A 16577-nucleotide genomic window follows, 5' to 3' on the forward strand; every position below is an offset into this window, starting at 1 on the left:
AACAAACGAGAGGTTTCAAAAGATCACTGCGAATACACAGGTGCCGTCTGATGAAGACCCAATAAATCATGGAAAGGCTGTGTTTTAAACGTAAACTCAATGTCGAAGGCCGCTCAAGCCACAACAACATTCGTCTTATTGGCTTCTTGGAGTCTGCAGAAGGCACAGACCCAGTGCTGTTTCTGGAATGTTGGATAAAGCGGGATGTTACCCCTGTTAGGCTATATCCTTATTTTGTGAGCAAGCGCGTGCACAGCATCTCTGCCTTACATCCTCTAGGCCTATGGTGGGGAGGCTCTTGAATTACCATCAAAGGGATGCTGTGCTGATGGCGGCTCGTGATAAAGGTACTGTGTGGTATTATAATGCCTTTTTTTTTTTAAAGAACTAAATGCTGGCAGTCCAGTAACAGAGGGCCTCCTTCCTTCCAGTCAAGCAGCAGCTGTGTGAGGTTGGTCTCAGTTATGCACTCCTTAATCCTGTTAAACTGTAGATTTCAGAAGGTCAACATACCCATTCCTTTTTTCACCATGCGATCCTGTAGCAGCTTGCCATCACCTCCCTCCTTAAGGCCAAAAATGACTCAAATAACGTATGCTGGCTGTGCTGCAAGTGCTCCAAGAGAAGGGTGCGGTCAGGGGTGCAAATGGCCCACTCCTGAGCAATGCTGTAGGGAGTAGCACAGTGCTGTTACAGAGGAGTCATCCCTTCAGGGCGGGTCATTAAGGCTGCTTTTGTGATTACAAGCCATCTGACTGCTCTGGCTTCAGCACTACTACTCCCCCTGGTGTTCACAGCTCAATCTACTGAGGAACTGGCATAGACTTGTGCTCTGTGGTGCTCAAACTGAGGCTTTCTTAAACTTTGTTCTGCGTCAGCCACCTGCCCTCATCGTTTGCTGCTCCCACCCCCTTGACTTCCACTTGTCATTAGAGACAACAAATATCTAGGGATTCAAATTTATCCTTCGCCAGCGTATTTGCTTGATGGTAACTTGGGTAAAGCCAAGGTGGCTTTCTGGGAGTCTGTCAGTGATTGTAAGGGTAGAGATGGTGGTTCTCCCTAGTCTACTGTATTATTTTGTAAACCTTTCTCTTTTTACACCCCTCTCTTTCTTTCAGCAACTCGATGCTTGCCTGGTGAGACTGATCTAGGGTACTGGTTGCATCTGTGTCGCACTTTTCACATTGAGGCTGCGGGTAGAGGCAGGGGGGACTTGCTCTCCAGGATTTTGAATGTTATTAGCTGGCAGCTAAGTTGCAGAGGGTGGCCCGTTTGGCAAGTGGGCTGCTCTTTTCATGAAACAGGGCCGAATAGGAGCAACTTCTGGAATAGGCTCTTGCATTATGCTCTATCCATCCACGCAAGGTACCTATCCGTCTACAGTCTTGTTGTGGGTGACGACTGTGCTTGGCTAGCATGGTAAGCTGACAGCACGACATCCCTTTTGCTCCGGCTACCCTTTTAGGGGCCTCCTGACGCTAAGGGTCTGTTATGGCTAGGGCAGCTGAGACTTGCATTTCCACTGTGGATGACCTTTAGCCTTTCTGTAGCACAGGGACCAGACTTGTGCAGCACTCCAGACTGACTCCGAGGGGGACCTAACCTATGCTCTACATGATCCAGCTTGGTGAAAAGGACTCAAATACCCAGACAGGGTATCACCAGGTGCCCTGTTCCAATATATTCAGTTTAACCTCCTCAACAGAGCTTATCTCATTCTGGCCAGAATCAGTAGGATTTTCCTGAATGTGGCCCCGGTCTGTCCTCATTGTTCCCTAACTGCAGAAGACCTTATCCATATGTTATCGATTTAACCCTCCCTGCGGCAGTACTGAGCTCAGATCAGACAACTTCTGTCGACCACAATGGGCCTTGTCTGCCATAACTCCCCAGCAGGCATGCTTCTTGGCCTTTTCTCTGGTCCTTCTCTTCAACAGCCTGCTACTAAATTCCTGGACTTAACACTCATCTTAGTTAAGTGGGCAATGTTGAAAAGTGCTCCTTTTTGACATCGTAGCCCCCACTTTTTGCCTGGTACATGACGTGATTTTGACTGTGTGCACTGGGTTCCTGCTAACCAGGTCCTCTGTGACAGATCTCTCCCCAAAACTGTGCAGTTGTTACCCAAATGGCAATACCCTTACTTGCACTTAGGGCATGGGTACCAAAGAGGGTCCCCAAGGGATGCAGCATGTAATGTAATGCCGCCCTCGGGGACCCTGGACCTAGCACAGACTGCTATTGCAGGCTGCATGTCTTGGGGCAGCTAAAAGTGAAAATGCAAAATGGCACACAGCCTGTGTGGCATGTCAACTAACACTGCATGCAGTATATGTAAGTCACGCCTACAGCAGGCCTTACAGCCCTAAAGGCAGGGTGGATTATAGTACATGAGGACATGTCTGTAAGAGCAGATATGCCCCTGCTATGCCAGAGTCAGTTCTCGGACATAGTGAGTGAACAGGGAAGCCATTTTAAGTACATGTGCTGGACAATGGTCAATACGAGTTCCCCAGCTACATGATGGCTTCACTAAAAACAGGGATGTTTGGTATCAAATATCTCGTTTTATTGAATCCTCACTGATTGCAGTGATATATTTATTAATAAATGCACCCAGAGGGCACCTTAGAGGTGTCCCCTGAAAACCTACTAACTACCAGTGTGCGGACTAGTTATAGCCAGTCTGCCACCAGCAGACATGCTTCTAACCCCCAAGGGGGAGAGCCTTTGCTCTTCGATGGTCAGAAACAAAGGCTGCTTTGGGTGACGTGTTTACATACCCCACCCAACAGGATGACCTACAAATCTGCATTCTAAGGCAGGGGGCTTCAAAGAAGCCCACCAATATTAGTATAGAGATATGGCTTCACACAAAGGAGAGATCAACATAGACCCAGGAACTCCTGTGGAGCACTAAAAACATACCTGAAAGCACCACTTCACCAGTGCCCTCCCCCTCCCTCCCCCCAACCAAATTGAAGTGGACAAATGGTACCAACGTGGTCCCCTGGCCCTCCAGAGACAAAGCCCACCCTGAACTTGCCCACTGTGGACTCGCCAACATCGCCTGCAGCCTTTGTACGCAGAACCCCCACAACAGCGAGTGCTCCGTGAAGAAAACCCAATGCCTCAAGACACCTATTCACCCATTCCTCCCCCATACTACAAAAAAATTAATAGGTCTCAAAACTAGCCTTCAGCATAAATGAGGGTTAGCAAAAATCTTTCATAGAATTTTTCGTAAGACAAAGCCTGACCCTGCGGTCACTAAATATGCAGCCCTTCCAAATAGAACATTTGCACATAATGAAAAACACATGCCTCTTGTACTTTAAAGACATCTCTTGTAAGACTTGTTTGTTGGATAGTAAGCTATAGCTCCATCACCACAGACAATATGGAACTTACTGGTGACACTGGTTGCAAAAGGACTAGCAACCACAGCCAGGTGGAGAATGGAAGTAAACAAGTTATCAGTTACTTCCTGAATCATTTGGCTAGAGTAGGGTGTACCACTGAAATCTCAAACCACAAGGACACTTTACTTGAAGATTGGCCAACAGTTTTCTCATATTCTTACCTTGGGAGTGTTTTGAGTCTTTGGTTTCTGGAAGAACCTGGTGATTTCAGACTTTCCAGCTTTTATCCGCTAAAATTGAAAAAATAATAGGTTTTAATAATTATTCTATTTCAGTAAGGACTTGTCATTTATATCAAACCTGTAGGTGCTAAAACAAGGACTCAAGCCCACACAGTCAATGTCTAAAAGCTATGAAAACAACATTTGAGATAAAAATAAAAACCTCTATATGTACAATATGGTGGGTAATGAAGACGTGAGTGTGTATAAATAAAAAACATTTCACAATATAACTGCTGTCAATTTTCTATTCCAATAAATGTTCTGTGCACAGAGAAGAAAAGTTCTCCAGAGTCTGTATCTTTCGTAAATTAACAATGTTTTAATCACTGTTAGGCTGGTAATCAACATATGAACATGCTTATATGTCAAACAAAATGTTTGCTCATAACAATCCAAATTTCAGCCAACAATGTAGAAATCTTAAGCTCTCAACTCCAGAGGCCACCAGGGCTCAGATTTCGAAGCACAAGTGTGCAGAACACTTGGAACATACAGTCAACTTATGACCTTGGAGGAGGGAGATTGTATGTGAATTCAGTCAAAGCTACAAAGGCTCGTGAACTAGAGTTACAGAAAACCAAGTGTCACCAGCATTGGATTTTTTATAGGTCTACATGCTCTAATCAAAATTGCAAGCAGCACACTGAATTTGACTAAATCAAGAAACAGGCTCGCCTTTATTGGAACAGATTTCACAGAACTGCTTGACGCACTGAAATGCGATTTGCTGTATTGACATCCAGGAAGGAGTGCTTTGCAGAAGCAAGTCTGGTTTTCTACATGGCTGCAGAACAAATGTCTTATAGCGTCACTCCAGCATATAGCATAGGGGCCTTACTGTGCCAAAAGGTGATGTAGACTGCCAACCCAAGGGTAATTTTATATTTGGACAAAGACCAACCATTGCCACCTTAAGAAACAACTGCTCTGAAGTTAAAAAAAAAAAAAAAAAAAGAAAAAAAAAAAAGTCCTTTGGTCTTGTCTATGTAGAACCTGATGCATCTGCAGACAATGAATGCAAGAAACTTTCCGCTTGACATAAAGAGTGGAAAAAGTAAAGAAAAAACAAATTAATTTAATGGAAAATCCAATGGAATCGGGGGCATGAATCCCTATTCCTATTGGGAGAATCCTCCAAACCAAGATGGAGGATTTCCTAAGGCAGGGGGTCACCTCAGCTGAGGACACCTTAGAGGCTGTCCTGACTGGTGGGTGACTCCTCGTTTTTCTCATTATCGCCTCCACACTTGCTGCCAAACGTGGGGGCTGTGTCCGGAGGGGCGGGCATCTGCACTAGATGGGATGCCCTGGGGTGCTGGAACAGGCATGAGCCTTTGAGGCTCTCCGCCAGGTGTTACAGTTCCTGCAGAGGAAGGTGAGAAGCACCTCCCCCCAGTGCAAGCTTTGTTCCTGGCCACAGGGTGACAAAGGCACTTAACCCCATGTGGCCAGAAACCTGTATGTCAGCCTAACACTGGTGATTGGACTGGTATACAGGGGGCATCTGTAAGATGCCCTCTGGGTGCACTTTTCAGTAAATCCCACACTGGCATCAGTGTGGATTTATTGTGATGAGAACTCTGATACCAAACTTCCCAGATTTCAGTATACCCATTATGGAACTGTGGAGTTTCGTGTTTGACAAACTCCCAGACCATATACTCTTTATGGCTACCCTGCACTTACAATGTCTAAGGTTTGGCTTAGACACTGTAGGGCCATAGTGCTCAATCAACTATACCCTCACCTGTGGTATAGTGCACCCTGCCTTAGGGCTGTCAGGCCTGCTAGAGGGGTGACACCTATGCCACAGGCAGTGGGTAAGGGCATGGCACTCTGAGGCGAGTGCCATGTCGACGTAGACTTTTTCTCCCCACCAGCACACACAAGCTGTGAGGCAGTGTGCATGTGCTGAGTGAGGGGTCCCCAGGGTGGCATAATACATGGTGTAACCCTTAGAGACCTTCCCTGGCCACAGGGCCTTTGGTACCAGTTGCAAGGGACTTATCTGTGTGCCAGGACTGTGCCAATTGTGGGAACAAAGGTACAGTTTAGCAAAAGAACACTGGTGCTGGGGCCTGGTTAGCAGGATCCCAGCACACTTTCAATCATAACTATCATCAACCAAAGGCAAAATGTTACGGGGTCACCATGCCAAGGGAGGCATTTCCCTACTGGATCTTGGGTTGGAGTGGCTGAAATTGGCCTCCACCTACAAGATGGCCCAAGTAAACCACAGTACCCTGCCCTTTCTGACATTTAGATGCCTTGATAGAGAGGACTGCTGCTTGCAGGGCCTGCAGAACCTTTTTCAGGTGGACCAGGTAATCCTGCCAGTTGGAGCTAAAGACAGCAATATCATCTAGATATGCTGCACTAAAGTACTCCAAGCCAGCAAGGACTTGTTTCACCAACCTTTGGAAGGTGGCGGGGGCATTCTTTAAGCCAAAGGGCATAATAGTAAACTGGTAATGCCCATCAGGTGTAGCCAAAGCTCTCTTTTCTTTTGCTCCAGGTGCCATTTTGATTTGCCAGTGCCCTGCTGTCAAGTCAAAGGTACTTAAGAATTTGGCTGCACCTAATTTGTCTATTAACTCATCTGCCCTTGGAATGGGGTGAGCACTTGTCTTGGTGACAGAGTTGAGCCCTCTGTAGTCCACACAAAACCTCATCTCTCTTTCCACTTTGGTGTGAGGTTTGGGGACCAAGCCCACTGTGCTAGCCCAGGGACTGTCAGAGTGCTCAATCACTCCTAAATCCAGCACCTTGTGGACTTCCACTTTGATGCTTTCTTCGATTTGTTCAGACTGTCTGAATACTTAATTTTTGACAGGTAAACGGTCTCCTGGGTCCACAGCATGGGTACACAGGTGTGTCTGACCAGGGGTCAAGGAAAAGAGCTCAGCAAACTGCTGGAGGACCTTCCTGAAGTCAGCTTGCTGTTGGCCAGAGAGGGTGTCTGAGAAGACAATTCCATCTACTGAGCCATCTTTAGGGTCAGTGGAGAGGTGGTCAGGGAGAGGTTCACTCTCTGCTTCCTGATCCTCATCAGTAACCATTATGAAAATGTCACTTACCCAGTGTACATCTGTTCGTGGCATCAGTCGCTGAGATTCACATGGTCTGCATAGCTCGCCATCTGGTGTTGGGTCGGAGTGTTACAAGTTGTTTTTCTTCGAAGAAGTGTTCGAGTCACTGGACCGAGTGACTCCTCCTTCTGTGCTCATTGCGCATGGGCGTCGACTCCATCTTCGATTGTTTTCCCCGCAGAGGGTGAGGTAGGAGTTGTACTATAGTAATAGTGCCCGCGCAATGAAATGTGTAAGTATGTACCTATTAAAGGTTTAAATAATATATATATACAAATGTACAAAATTGAAGGTAACTTCTGAACTGCTACAGGCTTCCGGGGAGGTGGGTGGGCCCATGTGAATCTCAGCGACTGATGCCACGAACAGATGTACACTGGGTAAGTGACATTTTCAGTTCGGTGGCATCTGTCGCTGTAGATACACATGGTCTGCATAGACTAGTAAGCAGTTATTTCCCCATAAGCGGTGGTTTAGCCTGTAGGAGTAGAAGTTGTCTGAAATAGAGTTCTTAATACAGCTTGACCTACTGCAGCTTGTTGTGCGGATAGCACATCTATACAGTAGTGTTTGGTGAATGTGTGAGGCGTAGACCATGTGGCTGCCTTACATATTTCATGCATTGGGATGTTTCCTAAAAAGGCCATTGAAGCACCTTTTTTCCTTGTTGAATGTGCCCTGGGGGTAATGGGCAGTTGTCTTTTTGCTTTAAGGTAGCAGATTTGGATGCATTTAACAATCCATCTGGCTATACCTTGTTTTGATATTGGGTTACCTGCATGAGGTTTTTGGAATGCAATAAATAGCTGTTTAGTCTTTCTGATGTTCTTCGTTCTGTCAATGTAGTACATTAATGCTCTTTTGACATCTAATGTATGTAGTGCTCTTTCAGCCACAGAATCTGGCTGTGGGAAAAAAACTGGTAGTTCTACCGTTTGATTTAGATGGAACGGTGAAATAACTTTTGGTAAAAATTTTGGATTAGGTCGTAGGACGACCTTATTTTTATGTATTTGTATAAAAGGTTCCTGTGTTGTGAACGCTTGAATTTCACTTACTCTTCTCAGAGATGTAATGGCGATGAGAAAGGCAACTTTCCAGGTTAGGAATTGTATTCCGCAAGAGTGCATGGGTTCGAAAGGTGGGCCCATGAGTCTTGTTAGGACCACGTTTAGGTTCCATGAAGGAACAGGTGGTGTTCTTGGTGGTATAATTCTTTTAAGACCTTCTATGAATGCTTTGATGACTGGTATCCTATACAAGGAAGTTGAATAGGTAGTCTGCAGGTATGCAGATATTGCTGCAAGGTGTATTTTAATAGAAGAGAAGGCTAGCTTTGCTTTTTGTAAATGGAGCAAATAATTTACTATATGTTTTGGAGTTGCGTCTAGTGGTTGTATCTGATTATGATGGCAGTAACAAACAAATCTTTTCCACTTACTTGCGTAGCAGTGTCTAGTGGATGGCCTTCTGGCCTGCTTTAAGACTTCCATACACTCTTGGTTAAGTTGTAAGTGTCCGAATTCTATGATTTCAGGAGCCAGATTGCTAGATTCAGCGATGCTGGATCTGGGTGTCTGATCTGTTGGTTGTGTTGCGTTAACAGATCTGGTTTGTTGGGCAGTTTGATGTGGGGTACTACAGATAGATCTAGCAGTGTTGTGTACCAGGGTTGTCTTGCCCACGTTGGTGCTATTAAAATGAGTTTGAGTTTGTTTTGACTCAATTTGTTTACTAGATAAGGGAGGAGAGGGAGAGGAGGAAAAGCGTAAGCAAATATTCCTGACCAGTTCATCCATAGGGCATTGCCTTGGGATTGCTTGTGTGGGTATCTGGACGCGAAGTTTTGGCATTTTGCGTTCTCTTTTGTTGCAAATAAGTCTATTTGAGGTGTTCCCCAGAGTGTGAAGTAGGTGTTCAGAATTTGTGGGTGGATTTCCCATTCGTGGACTTGCTGGTGATCTCGAGAGAGATTGTCTGCCAGTTGATTCTGGATCCCTGGAATAAACTGTGCTATTAGGCGAATTTGATGGTGGATTGCCCACTTCCATATGTTTTGAGCTAATAAGCTTAACTGCGTTGAATGTGTTCCTCCTTGTTTGTTTAGATAATACATCGTTGTCATGTTGTCTGTTTTGACAAGGATGTATTTGTGGGTTATGATTGGTTGGAAAGCTTTTAGTGCTTGAAAAACTGCTAATAATTCTAGATGATTTATATGCAGTTTTGTTTGATGTATGTTCCATTGTCCTCTTATGTTGTGTTGATTGAGATGTGCTCCCCACCCTGTCATGGAAGCATCTGTTGTTATTATGTACTGTGGCACTGGGTCTTGGAAAGGCCGCCCTTTGTTTAAATTTATACTGTTCCACCATAGAAGCGAGAGGTAAGTTTGGCGGTCTATTAACACCAGATCTAGAAGGTGACCCTGTGCTTGAGACCACTGTGAGGCTAGGCACTGTTGTAAGGGCCTCATGTGCAGTCTTGCGTTTGGGACAATGGCTATGCATGAGGACATCATGCCTAGGAGCTGTAGTATTGTTCTTGCTTGTATTGTTTGATTTGGAGACATGTGTTGAATGACTCTGTTGAAATTGTGAATTCTTTGTGGAGTTGGCGTTGCTACTCCTTTTGTCGTGTCTATTATGGCTCCTAGATATTGCTGTACTTTGCTTGGCTGAATGTTGGATTTTGCAAAGTTGACGGTGAACCCTAGTTTGTAGAGGGTTTGTATGACTTGATTTGTGTGGTTTGAGCATTGTATGAGCGAACTGGTTTTGATTAGCCAGTCGTCTAGATACGGGAATACATGTATTTGCTGCCTTCTGATGTGTGCAGCGACTACTGCTAGGCATTTTGTGAATACCCTTGGAGCGGTTGTTAAACCGAAAGGCAATACTTTGAATTGGTAATGTATTCCTTTGAATACAAACCTTAGATATTTTCTGTGTGATTGATGTATTGGTATATGGAAATATGCGTCTGAGGTCTAGGGTTGTCATGTAGTTGTGTTTTTTGAGCAATGGTAACACTTCTTGTAGTGTGACCATGTGAAAGTGGTCTGATTTGATGAATGGGTTTACTACTCTGAGGTCTAGAATTGGTCTCAGTGTTTTGTCCTTTTTTGGTATCAAGAAGTACAGTGAATAAACTTCTGTGTTTATTTGTGTGCTTGGTACTAATTCTATTGCATCTTTTTGCAGTAGTGCTTGAACTTCTATCTCTAGAAGCTGTGAATGGTGTTTTGATAAATTTTGTGATTTTGGTGGTATGTCTGGAGGGAATTGCAAGAATTCTATGCAATAACCATGTTGGATAATTGCTAGGACCCATGTGTCTGTAGTTATTTCCTCCCATGCTTCGTAATATTGACCTATCCTTCCCCCCACTGGTGTTGTGTGGGGGGGGGTGAGTGACGTGTGAGTCACTGCTTGTTGGTAGTGGTTTTGGGGCTTTGAAATCTTCCTCTATTCCTAGGGAATTGCCCTCCTCTATACTGGCCCCGAAAGCCTCCCCTGTACTGTCCCTGGTAGGTGGACGGTGCGGACTGTGAGGTACTGGCTTGTGTGGCCTGACCCCGAAACCCTCCTCTAAAAGGTGTTTTGCGGAAGGTGGTATAAGATCCTCTGCTCTGCGGGGAGTAGAGTGCGCCCATGGCCTTGGCAGTGTCAGTGTCCTTTTTGAGCTTTTCTATGGCTGTGTCGACCTCCGGACCGAACAGAAGTTTTTCGTTTACTGGCATGTTAAGTACTGCCTGCTGAATTTCTGGCTTGAATCCAGACGTTCTGAGCCATGCGTGCCTACGGATGGTAACCAACGTATTAATGGTCCTTGCGGCTGTGTCTGCTGCATCCATAGAGGAGCGTATTTGATTGTTGGAGATGTTTTGACCCTCCTCAACAACCTGTTTTGCTCTTTTTTGTAGATCTTTTGGGAGATGTTCAATGAGATGCTGCATCTCATCCCAGTGGGCTCTGTCGTATCGCGCTAGCAGCGCTTGTGAGTTTGCGATGCGCCACTGGTTTGCTGCCTGGACAGCGACCCTCTTCCCGGCTGCATCAAACTTTCTGCTTTCTTTATCTGGGGGAGGTGCATCCCCAGAAGTGTGTGAATTTGCCCGTTTTCTGGCAGCCCCTACCACCACAGAATCTGGTGGCAGCTGAGAGGTGATGAATACAGGGTCCGTAGGAGGCGCCTTATACTTTTTGTCCACTCTAGGCGTTACTGCCCTACTTTTAACTGGCTCCTTGAAGATCTCCTTTGCATGGCGTAGCATGCCTGGGAGCATAGGCAGGCTTTGGTAGGAGCTGTGGGTGGAGGAGAGGGTGTTAAATAAAAAGTCATCCTCTACTTGTTCAGAGTGTAGTTCCACATTATGGAACTGAGCTGCTCTAGCCACCACTTGTGAATAGGCTGTGCTGTCCTCAGGTGGTGATGGCCTAGTTGGGTATGTGTCTGGGCTGTTATCAGACACTGGTGCATCGTACAAGTCCCACGCGTCTTGATCTTGGTCGTCGTGGCTCATGGCGGTGTGAGCTGGCGAATGTGACGGGGTGTAAGTTGGCGAAGCCGGAGTTACAGGTGGAGGCGAGGGAGGAGGTGTTACCGTCTTTGCTGTTTGTTGCTGAGGAGCCTCTCGTGCTCCAAACTGAAGTGTTCTCTTTCTTTTGACAGGTGGAAGGGTACTGATCTTCCCTGTCCCCTGCTGAATAAAGATACGCTTTTGCGTGTGATCCACTTCAGTGGATTGCAGTTCTTGTTCGAATCTGTGTCTTTTCATTTGTGAAGACCTAGAATGTTCTTCAGTATAGGAGCCTGAAACTGGGTCTGTTGGTGCTTTTTTCGGCTCCGAAAACCCTGTTGTTTGTTTTTTCGGCTCCGAGGTAACCTTCCTCTTCTTCTGTGCCGAAAAATCTTGGCCTCTATGGTCTTCGGCGCCACTGTCTCGGCGTCGATCCGTGTCGACACCGAACTCTCGGTGTCGATGCTTCTCTTTAGCACTCTCTCGGTCCCGAGGAGGCTGCGTGCCGGTGTCTCGACCGGAGTCGGACGATCTCGACACTGAATGGGCCTTTTTCGGTGCAGATTGTTGGTCACCGTGAATTTGGGTTGAGCCATGGCCGGTTGGCAGTGGCGTCCCCTGGGCCTTTTTGCCTTTTTTAATTTCTGATCTCGACGTCTTACTCACAGTTTTTGTATTGTCGAGTTCGTCGGAGTCTGAATCCTGGATGGAAAAGGATTCCTCCTGTTCCTCTTCTGTCTCGAACTGCCGATGCTCCTTTGGCGTGGACGCCATCTGCAGTCTTCTCGCTCGACGGTCGCGCAGAGTTTTTCGGGACCGGAACGCCCGACAGGCCTCACAGGATTCTTCGTTGTGCTCGGGTGACAGGCACAGGTTACAGACCGAGTGTTGGTCCGTATAGGGATATTTGTTGTGGCATTCAGGGCAGAATCGAAACGGGGTCCGTTCCATCGGCGTTGTTCTCCACGCGGTCGGGCCGACTAGGCCCCGACGGTGTGCCGAAATCTACCCCGAAGGGCACCGAAGCGCTTCGATGTTCAATGCGTCGTCGTATGTGTTTATCTCGAACCGGATCGCAACGATACCGTCGAAAATCTTCCGTTTTCAGCTATCTTTCCGTTCCGAAACTCGGAGCGACAGGAACACGCCCGAACCCGATGGCGGAAAGAAAACAATCGAAGATGGAGTCGACGCCCATGCGCAATGAGCACAGAAGGAGGAGTCACTCGGTCCAGTGACTCGAAAACACTTCTTCGAAGAAAAACAACTTGTAACACTCCGACCCAACACCAGATGGCGAGCTATGCAGACCATGTGTATCTACAGCGACAGATGCCATCGAACACATGTTTACATCTGCCCTGTCATGACAAAGCTTAAAGCGGTTAACATGGATCACCCTCTTGGGTGTCCAGCTAGTGCCCAGGTCCACCAAGTAAGTGACCTGACTCTCTCTCTAGCACTGGGTAAGGGCCACTCCATCTGTCTTGAAGTGCCCTGGGAGCCACAGGCCCCAGAACCCAGCCTTTCTGCCCTGGCTGAAACTCAACCATAGCAGTCTTTTGGTCATACCACAACTTCCAGAGTTGTTGGCTGGTCTCAAGGTTTTTGCTTGCATTTTCCATTCCATCTGCCATTCTTGAGCAGAGCCCTAGTACATAGACCACTACATTTTGTGTGGGCTCATGGAGCGGTCTCTCCCAGCCTTCTTTCCCAAGTGCCAGTGGTCCCCTTACAGGATGGCCAAACAGAAGCTCAAAGGGGGAAAGCCCTACTCCCTTCTGTGGCACCTCTCAGTAGGCGAAAAGCTGGCATGGCAAGAGGACATTCCATCTCCTTTTGAGTTTTTCATGGAGCCCCAAGATAATTGGTTTGTGGATGGTATGGTGAACTTCTAAGTCACCTCACTTATTCCACATATGTTTTAGGTAAGCGGACATGAAGTTGGTACCTCTGACAGAAACCACCTTCTTAGGAAATCCCACTCTGGTAAAAATACCTATGAGTGCTTTAGCTACTGCAGGCGCAGTAGTGGACCTAAAGGGAATTGCTTCAGGGTACCTGGTAGCATGATCCACTACTAGCATTATATATTGGTTTAGTGATGCTGTGGGAGGTTCAAGTGGACCCACTATGTCCACTCCCACTGTTTCAAAGGGGACCCCCACCACTGGAAGTGGAATGAGGGGGGCCTTTGGGCGGGCACCTGTCTTACCACTCGCTTGATAGGTGACACAGAAGGTGCAAAACCCCTTAACCTTCTGGGACATATTGGGCCAGTAGAAATGGTTGACTAATATCTCCCAAGTCTAGGTTTGTCCCAAATGCCCGGCAAAGGGAATATCATGGGCTAAGGTCAGAATTAACTCCCTAAACTCCTAAGGCACTACCACTCTCCTAGTGGCACCAGGTTTGGGATCTCTTGTCTCAGTGTAAAGAAGTCCATCTTCCCAATAGACCCTGTGGGTTCCACTGACATTACCTTTTTCTTGCTCAGCTGCTTTCTGTTTTAGGCCTTCAAGAGTGGGACAACTCTTTTGTCCCTTACACAGCTGTTCCCTCGAGGGTCTCCCTGGGCCCAAGAGCTCTACCTGATAAGGCTCCAGCTCCATGGACTCAGTTCCCCCAGGGGATAGAACATTTTCCTGAGAAGCAAGGTTCTGCTTCCTTTGCTGTGCAGAAACTGGTTCCCCAGTCTTCTTTTCTTTCCTCTTCAAAGGTTGGGCTATTATTCCAGACTTCAACACACTTTTACCCTGTGCTCTGCACTGTGCTCTAGTCGTGACACAAACCAGTTTAGGGATGCCCAGCATGGTTGCATGGGTCTTGAGCTCTACCTCAGCCCAGGCTGAGGTCTCAAGATCATTCCCTAGCAGACATTCTACTGGAATTGCAGGAGACTACCACCGGTTTCAGGCCAGTGACCCCTCCCCATTCCAAAGTTACCATTGCCATGAGATGGACTTTAGTTTGCTTGTCAGCATGTGTGACTGCATAGGTCTGTCCAGCCAGGTACTGTCCTGGGGAAACCAGTTTGTCACCATGGTGACACTGGCACCGGTATCCCTCAGGTCTTCTACTCTAGTCCCATTGATTAAGAGCTGCTGACTGTATTTTTGCATGTTAGGTCGCCAGGCAGCAAGTGTGGCTAAATCCACCCCACCCACCCTCCGTGACTAAAGTAGCTTCAGTGTGGACCCTGACTCGCTCTGGGCACACTGTTGATCCCACCTGGGGACTGGTTATTCCAGTAATAACTGGAGTAGTTGTTGTGGGACTTTTCTTTGAACAGGCCTGGTCTCCAGTTTGGTGTCCATGCTGTTTACAGTTTTGACACCAGGCCTTCTTGGGATCAAAGATTTTACCCTTACATCCATTTGTGGTCTGTGAAAAGGCTCGGGCCCACCCTCCTGAGCAGGATTTTGGGGCCCTGTAGAGGACTTTACTTTTGCCCTTGGATATCTCACCACCCTTCCCCTGGGAGGCTTTGTGACCCCTTTCTTTTGGTCATCCCCTGTGGAAGTCTTGGCTGCCCTTGTCTTGACCCAGTGGTCTGCCTTGTTTCCCAATTCTTGGAGAAAAACTGGACCCGGGGGTGCCTGGAGGTGGCCCCTGGGAAGAGTGCAGCGGCGAAGGTCCTTCCAGCTGTGATAGTAGTAGCTCAGACAGCCTCAGAGGTGGGCAGGAGGCGTTGGAGGATCGGCTGGACAGTGCGGCCCGCGGCGAGGGGACAGGGAGCTGACTAGTTGGGCGACGTGGAGGCAGAGGGTGAGGCCCCCGTTACAGAGAGTTTCCTTACTTCTCTGTTCGACTCGCTGCGAGTAGACCTGCAGAAACTTCGCAGAGATATATCCCAGGAAGTGCGAGAATGGAGGTCGGAAATTACCTCTCTGGGGGAAAGAGTGTCCAACATTGAGGATAACGAGGTCTCCAGAGGGGAGGAGGTTGAGCAACTCCAGCAGGAGATACTCCATCTGCGCGAACAGCAGGAACAGCTGAAGACTTAAAAAACCGCTCCCGGCGCCACAACATTCGCATCAGGGGGGTTTCACAGGGGGCCGAGGGAGACAATATCTGAGAGTTCGTTACAGCTTTGTTCAGCTCCCTCTTGCAGCCTGAGAGCCCGCCAGAGATCCTTTTGGATTAGGTTCATAGAGTGAGTCGAGGAGGGAGTGTCGGGGTGCGTCCTCCCGATATTCTGGCATACGTCCATAACTTTCAGGTCAAAGAAGCAATACTTCAGAAGGCGTGGAATTTGCAGCAGATTCCGTTTCGGGATATACCCTGCAGATTTATCAAGATCTCTGTGTTGACGCTGCAGAGGCGCAGGGAGTTTAAGCCTATCACGGACCACCTCCAGGCGACTTCAACGTCCTATAGTTGGGGTCATTCCTTCCGTCTGGTATTCCGATGGGGCGATCAGTTGAGACAGGTGAGAACACTCCAGGAGGCCCGTCGGATGCTGGGGCTGGAGGAGGAGAAGCGCGATGGGTCCCCCGGCGGGGCCCTGTTGGGAGTCAGCCCGGATGGCGATGTAAGGAGAAGAGTCGGAGGTAGTTGCGGCCGTCGTCCAGAGAACGGGCGAGGCAAGCGGTTTTGAACAGTGTCGCTGCAGGTGCTGGCCTTGGTCAGTGCTGGTGAAGGGAGGTGCTGGTGGGCCGCCCAGCAGTGGTGATGCGGATTGGACTGGGGCAGGGCCATGTCTTCCTGCCAGCTCAGGCCTACGGTTCCCCTGGGAATGTGTCACGGATCCCTGGGGGTCCGCGAACCACTGGTGTAGACTATGTGACTTAAAAACAAGGATTCACATTCAGCATGATGTTAATATGAGATAACTCGTACAAATCGTTATGTACATTGTTAGTACTCATTCTTGGAGCAGTCTCTTGAGATCTATTAGTAATGATTCCAATAATTGTCTATATACGTACAAAGATATCTTCATCTGTATTCAACCCAAATGGCATCTTAGTTTTTAGTTTAATAATGTATCTTGATTCCAAACGACATAATTTTAAAGTTCTATTGCCCCCTCTCATTTTCAGGGGCATGTGCCACTCCAAAGTACCTCATCTGTTTCCAATATTTTTCCTGACAATGTTTATGATGTTTTATAATAGTATAACTCAAATCATTATTAACTGCTCTGATGTGTTCTAATATACGTTTCTTTAGCTTACAAGTTGTACTGCCTACATACTTTAGACCACAGACATTTCAGTACATATACCACATGGGTCATCTCACAGGTTATTTTTTGATTAATCGCAAAAGTTTGTCCCATTGTATCTTGGACTGTTTTTCTATTCTCACCAAT

General features: G+C 47.2%; 1 protein-coding gene across 3 annotated transcripts in view; it reads right to left on the reverse strand.

Annotated features, from left to right (window-relative positions):
* CHAF1A (chromatin assembly factor 1 subunit A) overlaps window positions 1-16577 on the reverse strand; it is a 270727-nt gene that overhangs the window by 168414 nt on the left and 85736 nt on the right. For all 3 annotated transcript variants that reach the window (XM_069216496.1, XM_069216495.1, XM_069216494.1), the window contains one exon: window positions 3587-3655. In XM_069216496.1, the coding sequence (XP_069072597.1) occupies window positions 3587-3655 (69 nt within the window). The remainder of the gene's footprint in view (window positions 1-3586; window positions 3656-16577) is intronic.

Source organism: Pleurodeles waltl, chromosome 12 (assembly GCF_031143425.1).
Source record: "Pleurodeles waltl isolate 20211129_DDA chromosome 12, aPleWal1.hap1.20221129, whole genome shotgun sequence".
Taxonomy (NCBI): domain Eukaryota; kingdom Metazoa; phylum Chordata; class Amphibia; order Caudata; family Salamandridae; genus Pleurodeles; species Pleurodeles waltl.